The sequence below is a fragment of the Octopus sinensis genome, linkage group LG11, assembly GCF_006345805.1.
Source record: "Octopus sinensis linkage group LG11, ASM634580v1, whole genome shotgun sequence".
Classification (NCBI taxonomy): Eukaryota; Metazoa; Mollusca; class Cephalopoda; order Octopoda; family Octopodidae; genus Octopus; species Octopus sinensis.
Window position 1 is genome coordinate 62,258,019 of NC_043007.1, and position 14,790 is coordinate 62,272,808.

Genomic DNA, 14,790 nt, shown 5'->3' on the forward strand with positions numbered 1-14,790 from the left:
CCATCAAGAATCACTGCTGAGATGCTTAAAATATCTGATGGGGTGGGTTATGGTCTAGTCACCCATATTGTAACCAGATGGTTCAAGAATTTTTCATTTGTCAGTAAATATTTCTTCTGATTATATAAGATCTACTTGTTTGTGACCTCTGTTCTCCATACATTTTGTTATTAACACTCTGTTTGTCTTTCTATGTGTTTTACATCAGAAGTTAGGTAATATCAAGTCATAAGTGCTGAAGTATCAAATATCAGAGTGTAAGTTTATAAACTTTACATTTCACATGACAGGACCAATATCTTTAAACTCAAGAAGACATCTAGGAAACATAAGTATTACACATTCAAAAATAATTTTCAAAAATATGAAGCACACTTACTCAATAAAAGTTACCAAAGCATTTTCTTCCAGCTGGAAGATAAATCCAGAAGCAGGCCAATCTAAAATCTCATAAAGGTTCTTTGTTAAATGCTGGACTTTCTGAAACACAAAAGTTGACCAGCACTCAACTTAATTCATAGAAATGAGATAGGAATGGAGACTTAACTAAACAAAGAAATTTAGGAAAAAAATAAGTGAGGGGTGCAAATGTCACCTTGGACATGGTTGAAACAACAGGTAAAAGTCAGGATTTCTGGAAAAATATCCTTTTAAGTTTATATTGAAGATCAGGTTTTTAAATATGCTCATTACAAACACAAATTATAGAATAGAAAAGGGTCATTTCAATTAAATTTGAGCTGTAATTTTGGGTGTGTCCAGCAAGAAATAACATAATTCATACAGAAATTTTACCTAGAGTGTGTGTGTGTATGTATGTATGTATGAGAGAGAGAGAGTGTGTGTGTGTGTGTGTGTGTGTGTGTGTGCCAAAGGTAGTTATTTTATGGAATTCTTTCATTTGAAGCACCAAAGTTGTCAACTCAATCATATGGTTGATCATATGATTGTTTGCAAATTTCAGTAAAATTTTTTTAAAATTTTTATGCTTTGAAGGTAGGGAGTGAGAAAGTGAAAAGGTGACATCTGGTTTGAAGTGAGAGCAGAAAGCGAAAGATGTATGTCTATGTATATGAAATGGAGATGTGTGTGTGTGCATGTGCATGTGAGAGAGAGAGAGAGGGAGAGTGAGTGAAGGTGTATGTTATCATCTATGTATTTTTTGCATGTATGTGTAAGTGACTCTCTCTCTCTCACACACCCACGCGCACATTATCTTTCATGACCGCGTGTGTACCGTTGGCGATTTTTTTCCTCTGTCTCCCCTTCTCCTATGTTTCCGACGAAGAGCTCCGCTCAAAATGTTAAACCCTCCTTCTTTCCTGAGCATCCAATAATACTATATTTGTTCCACGTCCTCGCGTTGTTGTGTTTTTTTTGTGCTTTCTTGTTTGGATTAACTTTATATATATATATACATATTGATACATCTTTTTTCTATGTATGTGTGCGTGTGAGAGAGAGAGAGAGAGAGTGAGTGACTGTATTTCCTCATACCATATAGAGAAATGGATGTCTTAATGAAATTTTTTTGGTTGTGGCATATTTTAATACGATATTTATGTGTACATTTTCATAAATGTTTGAGTAGAATTTTATGCCTGTGTAAAACATCAGACAAAAGTGAAACATTAGAAGCAAATCGAAATATTGCCTGAAAATGACCTAAAAATTGTGTGACTTGACCTCATTTTCGAGGTTATTTTAGTAGTAAGAAAGAGTTGTTGTGCCAAAAGCAGTTTATTTGGTAGCCTTTATATTGGGTCATCCCATAAATAATGTGGTTTTTTTATACTTCTTTTATTTTTCAAAATTAAGATAAACAAAGTTCTTTTTTAATCTAAAATATACTTTCCTTCATTTTCTACAATGCTCTTCCATCTATCTGGTAGACTTGCAAGGTCCCTCTCCCAAAATTCATTTGTTCATGACATAAAATACTCCTCCACTGCTGTTCTAACCTCATCTACAGAATTCATATTTTTTCGATCCAAATGATTTTGAAGACTGCGGAATAGATAATAATCATATGTGGCAATGTCTGGCAAATATGGTAAGCAAGGCATCATTTCCCATTCAAACTGCTCCAGCCTTTGGAATGTCATCCTCGCTGTATGTGGCCAAGCATTATTCTGATAGAAGAACACCTTTTGTTTTGAAACCAATGGTGGTTGTTTTTCTTTTAGTGCTGACTTGGATGACTGATTGAATGACCAAATCCAAGCTTCTCTGCTAGTTCAATAGTTATGATGGGATTTTATTCCACCTGAGTTTGCAGGGCATCCTCGTTGAACTCTACAGATCTTCCAGGATGAGACTCGTCTTCCAACGTTGACACTGGCTTACGTTTATTGTCCAATCCCTATATACCGCATAAATATTCCTCACACTTTCTGTTGCATAAATGTTGACCCAGTAGAGGGACCAGCTATCCAAATAGACAGCTCCCTGGTAGATAAAGAACTTAAGGGTATGTATCCAGGAAAAGATCCCGGCGCATCCGGAATCACTGCTGAGATACTTAAAACATCTGGTGGTGTGGGCTCTGGCCTAGTCACCAGTATTGTAAATCAGGTAGTTCATGATGGAGTCATACCCAATGACTGTCATAGCAGTACCATAGTCAACTGCTACATGGTTTTTTTTTTAATGTGTGCATTCAATCTTCCTTCTATGTTAATGCTCCACATTTCACAGAAACATATTCAACTTCCTTTACTTCCAGTTGCTACAAAATCATTGCATCCAATGTTCATCAATAAGTCTCACAAGTGTGGCTATGTGGCTAAAAAGTTTACTTTCCAACCATATGATTTCAGGTTCAGTCCAACTGCATGGCAGCTTGGACAAGTGCAGGCTAACATAGCCCTGACCTGACCAAGGCTTTGTGAGTGGAGGATTTGGTAGTCAGAAACTGAAAAAATCCCATCATATGTGTGTGTAAGCGTGAATGTGGGCATACTTGTATTTCCTTGCCTTGACATTACATGACAGTTGTAAATATGTATCATTGTCATAGAAACAGGGTCACTTGTTATCAATTTTTTGTCTAGACACAAAGAGAAATATTACTTTGCTTGGGAAAGGTAATGGTTAAAGACAGGGAGGGCATCCATCCACAGAAAATCTGCCTCAATAAATTTCATCTGACCTATGCCCTCATGAAAAAAGTAAACATTAACACAATGATGATGCTTCCTTTTCTTAATCTTTGAATGTAGAAAGCAACACTTCATTGACAATAGAAAGCAAAAACAAGTTCAGAAGGTACTTACACATTTTTTAATAGGTAGCAGTTCATCAAGATAATAGCTGTGAAAATGAAGGTGGTTCACAGAAGCCAAGGCACAAAGACTGTTGAAGCCAACACACAATCCCCTGTTCAATAACAACATTGAGAAAACAGTAGATTAATTTTATATAAAATCAGTTCTTCTATTCTAAGTCAATAACATTTGTTCCAAAATCCACAGGAAAACCCTTTCAATAAAGACTTTCTACTATAAGCACAAGGCTTTAAATTTTGTGAGAAGGGTTAAGTTGAATTCACCGACCCCAGTACTTGACTAGTATTTATTTTATCAACCCCAAAAGGATGAAAGGTAAAGTGAAGCTTAATGGCATGTGAACTCAAAACGCAAAAAGCCAGAAGAAATGCTGCTGAACATTTTGTCCAGAGCAGTAATGATTCTGCTAGCTCTCTACATAATGATAATTGTAATTGTTGTTGACATCTGTACAGATTTAGAAAACACAAGCAAAGGAATGATTCCCTCATTGTAGATTACTTGACCTACTAGAAATAACACCCAAATATATCTCAAAGTACACTTTGACACCTTAAAAAAGGGATGCATTGGAAAATGTAGCCCAGAGTACACAAATCCTAAAAAAAAAATTGAAGGGCCCTAAAAACTAAGAAATAAGATGCTACTTATGTACAGGACAGGTTATGCCGGAGATAAAAGATTTTATTAACTTTCTATCTGAGACTGTAAAAATTGGGTTGATGACTGCAGCAATATTTTTGGCAGCTTTATTTCATTTTAAAGGGCTTATATTTTACAGTTCAGTAGTGGTGTGAAAGGTGGGGGTCTTTCAAGGGTCTATATTTTGGGGTCTTTATTTTAAGGTCTTTTCAGGCTTATTTTGTTCTAAGAATCATTATTTTACAGTTTTGTAAAATATCCATTTTTTCTTTTCATATTTTAGGCTTTCAGTTATTACCCACATGATGTTTTTTTTATCACACACACATTTTGTATCAATTGTCCATCATAAATTGCAATTTTTATTTTTGTTCTGAATCATTAAACAGTCCACATCACTACACTGTGGAAATGTCAAGGTAACCATCTAAAACACACATATACTGTTATATTGACTTTAGCTGTATTTTCATTAGTTTCCAATACAATCATTAGTATACAATACTATCATACTGCATACATCCTGTTTGTGTTTTTTTAAACAGGATTAAGGTCAAGAAAGGCATTCTGCCATAAAACACAGCCTCAAAAAATCCTATCCAACATATTGATTTCAAATTTTGGCTGAAGGCCAGGAATTTCAGAGGAGGAGGTAAGTCAATTACATCAACCCCAGAACTCAACTGGTACTTATTTTATCTATCCTGAAAGGATGAAAGGCAAAGCTGACCTTAGTGGAATTTGAACTCAGAACATGAAGACACAAAATGTCACTAAGTATTTCAACTGGTATGCTAATGGTTCAGCTAGTTAGCTGCCTTAGTTCTGTCCAACATTAAGAATAAGTATGGCTTGGTAACAGGCACCAAGATTTTGCTAATTTGTTTTAGGAGCCAATGTAATTGTGATCAGACATAGACATCCTCTTAACTCTCCCCATTTTTGACCCAGAGAACACTGAGGATATGACAGCTGGCAGAGGAGGGAGAGCTGCACCAGCACTTTGTTGGTATTTATTTCCACCTGAGTAGACTGGAGCAACATGAAATGAGAGAAGTGTCTTGTTCAAGGGCATACTGCATCAGCCTGTCCAGGAGTCAACATAGAAAAAAAAAGGAGACATAAAAAGGATAAAGATGATTGTACATTGTAAAGAGTTAAAAAGTTTAGCTGTAAATTTACAACCAGGTCACTGATATTATTTTACTGTATTTATCAGAAGTCAGCTATTGGCAAGTTTTGATAGGTGGAGGGGTAGAGAGGGGGGAAATCTGTTTGCTTTGTTTTTAATTTTGTTTCATTTTTAATCTTATTTTTGCACTTGTTGCAAATAACATTTTGATACGATGTCATAGCAATAAAATAATACTTGACAAATACTATAATGTTCTGAAGTAAGAGAATTGTTTGTTTATAGTTGTTACTGATAGCAGTAGCAACAGCAGCAGCGATGATGGTGGTGGTGGTGGTAGTTACAGGATTTTGAATTATGTGTTAGTTGGTGAGGATTTTTGAGTTAACTGGAGAAAAAAATGCATCAGGAAAACATAAAATACAGAAATGAGAAAAAGTGTCCTTGTAATATTATATATCAAGGACTATGACAGTTGTTACAACAATGAATGGCTGAAATGGGATGCCTCTGAAGGTTCACTGGAGTAATGCTACATGATAGGGTGCGATGACATGTAAAAGCACCCATGCAGCAACATGTAAAAGCACCCATGCAGTGACATGTAAAAGTATCTGTGTGATGCCACATTAAAAGCATAGGCATTAGGAAGGGCATCCAACCATAGAAACCATGCTAAATCAGACTGGAGTCTGGTGCAGTCCCACCCCACAGCTTCCCAGCTCTGGTCACACAGTCCAACCAATACCAGCATGGACAACAGACATTAAATGATGATGATGATAGGGTGTCTCTTTGGTCAAACCACTACTTCGTTTCATTGAGAGGCCACAGTTCTAGTACTACAGACATGCGATTAGAATGTCACAGAAAAGAATCACAAGAGAGGTTCCTCAAGCTGAGCCAACTGACAGGGGTAAGCCCAAAACGAGATGGCTGAATAATATCCATTGTCTCAGTTGGTCATGCTTGAGAATCCAGACAGAAAATGTAATGATGGTTATTTCTGACAAGACACTATGGAGGATGTGCCTGACAGCTCTACCTCCACAACTCTCCAAGGAATACCGAGCAAAGAAGATGGATGGATGGATAAAGTAAAATAAAATATAAAACAGGTGATAAAGAGATAGGATAGAATCAAGATGAATAGAATTCAGTTTGACAGTGAGATATGGTGTAGAACTACAGAAGCTATCAGTTATATCTGATGATCTATAACAGGCAGACTCAGCATGCACCAGCAAGTAATTCGTTTGATTTGCTGATTTCTATAAACAAGAGCCTATACTCTTGTTAGATTCATTATTCCAAAGGTAAGTCCCCTTACATCAATGAAGCATATGTGCTATGAACACACATCAACAAAAGAGAGACATTCTCTGATGATGAAAAATGACAGCAATACATATCATCATCATTTAACATCCGTTTTCCATGCTAGCATGGGTTGGACGGTTCAACTGGGGTCTGGGAAGCCAGAAGGCTGCGCCAGGCCCAGTCTGATCTGGCAGTGTTTCTACAGCTGGATGCCCTTCCTAACGCCAACCACTCCGAGAGTGTAGTGGGTGCTTTTTATGTGCCACCTGCACAGGTATTCATGTTTAAATATTCCAGGATATATTGAGAATGGATAGAAACATTATTGCTTGGATTCTCAGAAGGTCTACATGCACTTCATCATCATCATCACCATCATCATCTTTTAATGTTCACTTTCCATGCTGGCATAGGTGTAATGATTTGACAGGAGCTGGCCTGGAAGAAGCCTGAACCAGACTTCTGTAACTGTTTTGGCAGGATTTTTACAGTTGGATGCCCTTCCTAACACAAACCACTCAGCAGAGAGGATTTAGTGCTTTTTACGTGGCACAAGCACTGGCGACATCAGTTGTGGTAAGGTTTTTACAGCTGGATGCCCTTCTGAATGCCAACCACTTTACAGTGTGGACTGGATGCTTTATAAGTGGCGCCTGCACTGACAGAGTCACCAAGTAATTTGCAAGACAAAAATCTTTTGTGAGGGAAGAGGGCATTGGAGGAGGTGATCTTGTGTCAGATGATGAAAGGTTATAGTGAAACAGAAACAAGTGTCTTGCTTCTGTAGAGGAGGTACAAGGTTACTCAGCCGGTGGGTGGGGATATAGATATCAAGAATGAAGATAGAAACAGGTGTGATGCTACAAAGGAGATACATGGTTATCCAACCTAAGGGAAGTGCAGGAGGAGAGAAAGAGAGTGAGAGACAGCAGGATATAGATGGTAGAAAAGTGCCGGGCATACTCACAATGGACAGGGATCAGAATATAACTGGGATGGTTGAGTAAAGGAAGAGAGAAGTATAGATAGGGGCAAGTGCCAGGGCATTACCTTGAGGTTCAAACATCATAATATAAGTGGCAGGATATTGCAAAAAAAGCATGATTAGAGAGTGCAGAGGGGTGGGGAAGTGAGTAGTGAAAACTTGGGTATATATATAGAGTGGGGGGGGGTACCAGGTAGCAATAATACAGAGAAAGAGGGCCATAAGGACAGGATTGTGAAGTCAGAGGTAGGCATAATGTATGAAGGAGGGAATGTAAGGAAGAGTAGAGATGTATATATATATCATCATCATCATCATCAATATATATATATACATACACACTCATACACATTTGCATACATACATTGCACATTTGTAAAATATATATTAATATTCATAGACATGTACATTTGTATAACATACATTAGTACAGATATTCAGATACACACACAAATGTGTGTGTGTGTGTGTGTACTAGCTGTTGGACCTGTTGCTCATGTTTTCTGTATTGAAGTTAAGCCCACCTCTGACCTTGTATTGAAATCTTCTACATTCCCCATGCCACCTATTACTCATTAAGATGTTATATCTGGTTCAGCAGGGATTTTACCCGGTTAACGCTTTCGACATACTCCTACATACTGACCCATCTGAAATCGCAGTCAAACTTTTGGATATACCTTGACCTGTTGTGGGTGATGTTTGTTTATTTCTCTTCCTTTAATGCCACCCTCTGTACAAAATTGATCAGTGTATCCAATCTCAGCAAAATTCAATCTATGTAACCATTTATATGAAAATATCCCATTGACTTTTAAATCCCAATACAATACATGAATAATTGATGTTTCATATGTCGAAGTGCTTAATTTTACTCATGGGTCAATTTTCTTCAAAATCAGTTCATTATTTTATTGTGAGTGAATTTTGATGATTTGTGCCTTTCACCAGTTTAATTTTTATTCTACTACATGACTCCAACTATAAACATTACCTAAATGTCAAATTTCATCAAAATCAGATAAATTCTGTAACAGTTACAGCATAAAATATTAATCCTATGGGTAATTGCATACAAAAAGCCTATTGATTTCTTAAAATCCTTCCCTCACGGGCAATTATCAATTTTTTTGTCAACTCTTCACACTGGCATCAACTGAAGGACATGAACTGTAATCATGTGTAAAATTTCTATAAAATCAATCAGAATGTCTGTAAGGAAATGCTTATTTGCATTAGTGTCCTTTTCAAGCCCTTTTGAATTAAATAAACACCTTTACCGTCTCCCCCACCACAAAATTTACCTACATCTCAAATTTCATTAAAATCGGATAAAAAAATATGTTACAGCCAAAAACAAAATCCCTATGGGTATTTGCATGCAAAAAGCCTATAGATTTGATAAAACCACTGCTCAGGCACAATTATCAATTTTTTGTCAACACCATATATTGGCATCAACTCACTGCCATGAGCTTCATTCACTTATCGATTTTCATCAAAATTGGATAAAAAATGCAAAAGCTGCAGGAAAAATAACTTTGTTATGGGAATTTCCATTCAAACGCCCAACTGAACTCACAAAAATCAATGCCAACTGAGCATTATTGAGTTTTTGAAAAATTCCGGCCTTATTTGAACTTCAGGGCATGTGATCTACCTATGTGCCAAAAATCATTAAAATTGGTTGGATGGTGTGGGAGGAGTAAGAGTAACCCCAAACACACATAGACACCATTACACATTTATGTATATGTATATTACACACACACACTACAGAAGTAAATAGACACCCCATAAAACATCATTTTACATTTATTTGAACTTGAAAGGGTTTATATTTTTTATTAATTGACATTTTTATGTTTCAGGTTCTATATGTGACTGTTTAATTACGCCACATACAAAAGAAGCCTTGGAAATGCCTGAATTTCAAAGTGGCCCATATTGTGGGTAAATCTGAAGGTGGACTTAGTGTAAAATCACAGAAAACCTTATGATTCCAGTTTTTACAGTTAATAGAGTGATTGTGCAATTCACCAGAGAGGAGAAAGAGTCCACATCACCTTGCCCAGGATGACCAGGGCCCTCTGACATTGCCCTTCACTTTGTTAGAAGTGTGGAGGATAATCCTTGTTGCAAGGATCTCTAACATAGCAGAACAAGTTGACGTCAGTCCCAGAACAGCTGTCAGGTATCTCCACAAACTACTATAGCTGAGCAGCAAGAAGAAAGCCACTTCTTCAACCCAATATCAAGGAGAGAAAAAATTGGGCCAGTGAAATAGAGAGACCACCATCATTTTGGGACACTGAAATATTCTCTGATGAGTCCATATCTGCTGTATTTTCTTACAGTGGTCAAGTGTGGGTCTGGAGACTCTGTGACCAAGAATTTGATGTGGAAAGATTGCAGCCAACAGCAAAACATGTTGGCTATTTTGTAATGGTCTGGGGAGCACTTTGGAGTAATGGCCAATCAGAGCTGGTGGAGTGTGAGGGAAACATAAACACAGATAAATATATGTCCATATTGCAGAAAGGACTACTTCCAATCTTCTCCAGTGGTGAAATGATTAAAGAGGACTCTTTATTTATGGAAGATGGGGCTCTTTGTCACACAGCTAAAAAGACCCAAGATTGGTTGGAAGAGAATGGCATTAAAAAGCTTCCATGGGAAAGCCAGTCACCAGATATGAACTCTATTGAACACTTCTGGGGGTTAATGGACAGGATACTTTGTAAAAAGAACAAGAATCCTCAAAGCCAGATTTTTTGAGATTGCTGCATGAAATTTTGCAAGAAATTCCTCAAGAGAATATTCATTATCTGATCAGTAGCATGCCTAATAGGATCCTTGCATTGAAAAATACAAAAGGCATGGCTACTAAATATTAGATATTCACATTATAATAATTAATAAATAATTCAAATAAATTTTAACAATTATAAGGATGTCTATTTACTTCTGTTGCGCATGTGCATGCATGCATGTGTGTGTGTGCAGTAACCCCATGTTCCAAAAACCCCATGATAGGTGGAAATCCGCGGAGTTGAAATAGTATGCACTGTATATATTTTTTAATTATTTTTATAATTTGTATATATCTATTTTATTATAATGTAAAACAACACCATGGAGGAATCGACATAAGCTTAAATAATAAACCATGATAGGTGAACTGTGATATGGTGAGAGATTACTGTATATATTAGTATAGACACACATTGGTAGGTGATGGTTATGTTGTAGCTCACTCAATATGGACATTGTATTGAGAAAACAAATAAACCAGTGCATACAGTATTTATTGCACTGAGTCGCACAGACTCATTCTTGCCAAGCTCACCACTGAGAAATGACATAAACTGGAAATTGGTCCATTATATAAAATAAAATATAATACCAGGATGTATATAGTCAGAATTAATATAATGATTAATACTCACAGATGTTTACTGAGTAAAAGAAATTCTACAGCAAGCTGTAGTCCAAATGAAGTGACAGCCTGCAAAATAATATATAGTCATATAGTTTGGATTTTCAGTTTGACAAATATTGCACAGAATGCTTTACAAATCACTCAATCCTGTTGTAGTAAATTTTGTTTTCAAATTTTGGCACAAGGCCAGCAATTTCACAGTGGGGTAAGTTGGTTACATCAGCTCCAGTGTTCAACTGGTACTTATTTTATCAACCCCGAAAGGATGAAAGGCAAGTCTACTTCAGTGGCATTTGAACTCAGAACATACAGATGGACAAAATGCTGCTAAGCACTTTGTCTGGCGTACTAACAATTCTGCTAGCTTGCCACCCTATGTAGCTCTTTTAATATCAAATAATGGTTACTGATTTAGGCACAAGGCCAGCAATTTTACAAAGGAGGATCTTAGCCAATACTTTCGAACCAGCACTTTACCGTCATTGTATTTTATCAACCCCAAATGATGAAAAGCAAAGTTGACCTCAGCAGAATTTGAACTCAGAATGTAAAAAACTGAAACAAATGATCCTACCAACTTGTCACCTTCATAATAATAATTATTTCTAATTTAGGCACAAGATCAACAGTTACAAGGGGAGGAGAGGGGTTTAGTTGTCACCATCAACACCAGTACTTGACCAATATTTTATGAACCTCAGAGGTATGAAAGGCAAAGTTGACCTCAGCAGGAGTTGAACACAAAATGTAAATGTAAAGTGCCTGACACAAAAACTACAAGACACTCTTTTCTAATGCTATAATAATTCTATCAGCTTACAACCTTTGTTTGATATAAAATAATATGAAATGTTCATAGGCATGAGGTTTTGGGTTCTATCCCTCCACATGACATCACAAGGAAATATCATTTTCTATAGCTTCATGTCAACCTGAGTGAAATTCTATAGATAGAAACTGAAAAGAAACTTGTCAGATGAATTGTGCTTTTAATTCAAAAGGTACTGTTTTGTCACACACACTACACCATGCTGATTCTGCCTTAGAATTACATTAAGGGCAGATGAGTTTGTAGAATGCTCAGAAACTTAAAAGTTATTTCAGAAGCAGGTAATGCAGTTGTTCAAACAACTGAATCATCATCATCAAACGATATGGATCCACCACTATCCACCAATATGAAGTGCTATGTAACATGATAACCAATATTTGACAAATATATTTGGGGGTATCACACCGATATTTCTCAACAAAAATGCTAAAAAACATTCTAAGCCTATAAATAAATTTCAAGCAGCAAATATACCTTCACATACTAAATTTTGTCATGCTATGTTTTCTGTTCTCCTTTTCTTTTTAAATCTTTAAACCATATTTTGAAATAGTATACTTCAGCCATCTCGGTATTTAATAAAGATGGCATCATCATCACAATTTCAATATTTGCTTTGTTATGATAGTCAGATTCCTAAATCTTCTAATCATGGAATTTTCCATCATCCATTCACACCAGTTTTTAACCCTTCAACATTCAGATTACTCTGTCAAGTGTAATGTTTATATATTCGCATTATTTTGAATTTCACATGCTTTGTTTCATAGCTTTGAGATTTTGAAGATGTGATTCCTTATTTTTAGAATGACATTGTAGTGTAGGTGTGAGAGGCTGGATCTGGTCAGTTTGAATATAAAACAGGAAGAATATTTGGACTGGATATGATTGGTTTAAATACTAAAGGGCCAATCCAGTAGGTTCCCCTATTTGCATGAGATGTCCAGAACAGTTGTCTCTCCTATATTCACACCAAACAAGACAAGATCCACTGTCTTAAAAAAAAAAGGAAGGGCACATTAGATAATGTAGTCTTGGATATGCATATAAAGAAAGGGTAATCACAGCTGGAATGCCCGCCTAGTCTCCTACTAACCGTCTCTTTCCCTGTCTCACCATCCTCTCTCTACTGCCTCTCCATTTGGGATGCTTGCACATTCCTGTTCTTCCATCTTCCACCTATTTCTATGGTGTCTTCAGCCTCTCTTTCCTTCATTGCTCTCACTGCACTCAGTCACTGCTCCCCAACTCTCTGCCTCATTTTCTCTCATTACCCTCCCTACAATTCCCATGGCTCCTCAACATCCCTCAGTATCCCCTCCACCCCCTCTGGCTTATACCCAGACCCTCCTAACGTTTCTTTCCTTCAAGGATTCTTTCAGAATTCCTCTCCACCCTAGTCTACTGCTTCCTTTCTGTCTCCTCTCTCTCATATCTTCCATCCATATTTGCCCTTATAAAGTAGGATAGCCCTAGACATCTCCTACATAACCAACCCAATCACTTTTCTACTCTGTCCTCCCACTTTTCTCAATAACTTCCCTCACAAATCTCTCCCCTTTCCTCTGTTCTCTATCATACTCCCCGCTGCCACTAATTAGTGCCTACTCTATTATTTTCTTACTCTCTCCTTTACTAATTCTATCAAAACTAAAAATTTGTTCCTCTCATCATCATGCCTTCTCTATCTTTCTTCTATTCTTTATTAGTTAAAGGGGCCGCATAAAGCCCTTAGTCTTACAAGTTACAAGGTCATCTTCACTAATACTGTAGTCAAAAAGAGCACTCAGTACACTCTATAAAGTGGTTAGCATTAGGAAGGGCATCCAACTGTAGAAACCATGCCAAAACAGATAGAAGAGCATGATGAAGTCCTCCAATCCATTAGAACCTGTTGAAACATCCAACCCATGACAGTATGGAAAACAGACATTAAATGATGATGATGATGACAATGTCCAAGATGCTCAATATTTTCCCTATATCTCAGAATATTTCCTCTCAAAGAAAAAAAAATATTGATTTATCTCACCTGTGGAAGACATTTATTTATTTCAGGTATAATCAAACAATGACCAAACTCCAAAGGACTCACATTAATGATTATTTTATTTTTCAACTGCAAAAAGGAAAAAAGGGAAAATCAAAATTAGTACATCTAAAATGATGAGGATGGTCAATTAAAATTCATAATCACCATGTGAGCTAAATCACTGCTTCACAACTATATTCAACTTAGCAATCATATTCACCAAATTGAAGCAACAAACAGAATAGAATAGCTTTCTATTCTATTGTGCTCATGTGTTCATACAAAGTAGTTTTGCCACTTATCTCCTCTTCCCTCCAGAACCACTTCTATTTCATATCACTTTCTCCCAAATTCATATATAACCATTAATCACACCTCCACCCCCATCAGTCACTCTCCTCTCACATTCTTGCAAACTTATCCAGCTGCCCATCTCTACCTTCTGACATCTCATTTCCATTAGCTCTTTTCAGCTATTCCCACTCATATTATTATAATGCTGGGAAGCCATGTATCTCCTCGACAGCAAGAGGGAGACCTGTTCCTTCCCTGCTGACATAGTTTGCTTCTCAACATCTGTCATAAGGTACCTTCCTCTCTACTACCCTCCAAAGGTATTTATTTGTTACGGGAGTAACTTGGCAACCTAAATAGTGCTAGTGCCACAAAAAAACCACCCAACACACTCTGTAAAGTGGTTGGTGTTACGAAGGGCATCAAGCCATAAAGAACTCTGCCACAGTCCACACGAGCTCATTGGATTCTGGTAAACCATCTTACTCATGCCAGCATGGAAGGCAGATGTTAAATGATGATGATGGTGATGATGATGATGATGATGAGGAGGAGGAGGAGGAGATAGTCCTCCTGCTGTCTACAGCAACAAAACCATACCTTTATAAGAAAGATATTTTCAGCCAGATGGACTGAGCCATTGAAATTTAAGTGTCCATCAGGGTTACATTAAGTACCAATAGCAGATGAACTATTGACACTTCCACACAAAAATCATTGCAGTTAATTCATAATCCTTAACATGTTAACTGACACATGTACCACTGGTGGTTCATCACAAACTTCAGCATATGCCACATGCAGTGATATATTTCCAGAATTTG

At 36.9% G+C, this 14,790-nt stretch overlaps 1 protein-coding gene across 4 annotated transcripts in view; it reads right to left on the reverse strand.

The window, feature by feature from the left end:
- The window catches only part of LOC115217172 (GDP-D-glucose phosphorylase 1), a 66,338-nt gene that overhangs the window by 24,907 nt on the left and 26,641 nt on the right, over positions 1–14,790 (reverse strand). For 3 of the 4 annotated variants that reach the window (XM_036507577.1, XM_029786797.2, XM_036507576.1), the window contains exons 5-8: positions 13,673–13,759; positions 10,816–10,874; positions 3,276–3,378; positions 380–480 (exon numbers count right to left, since the gene is read on the reverse strand). In XM_036507577.1, coding sequence (XP_036363470.1) covers positions 380–480; positions 3,276–3,378; positions 10,816–10,874; positions 13,673–13,759 — 350 coding nt within the window. The remainder of the gene's footprint in view (positions 1–379; positions 481–3,275; positions 3,379–10,815; positions 10,875–13,672; positions 13,760–14,790) is intronic. The other variant, XM_036507578.1, reaches the window with a different exon arrangement.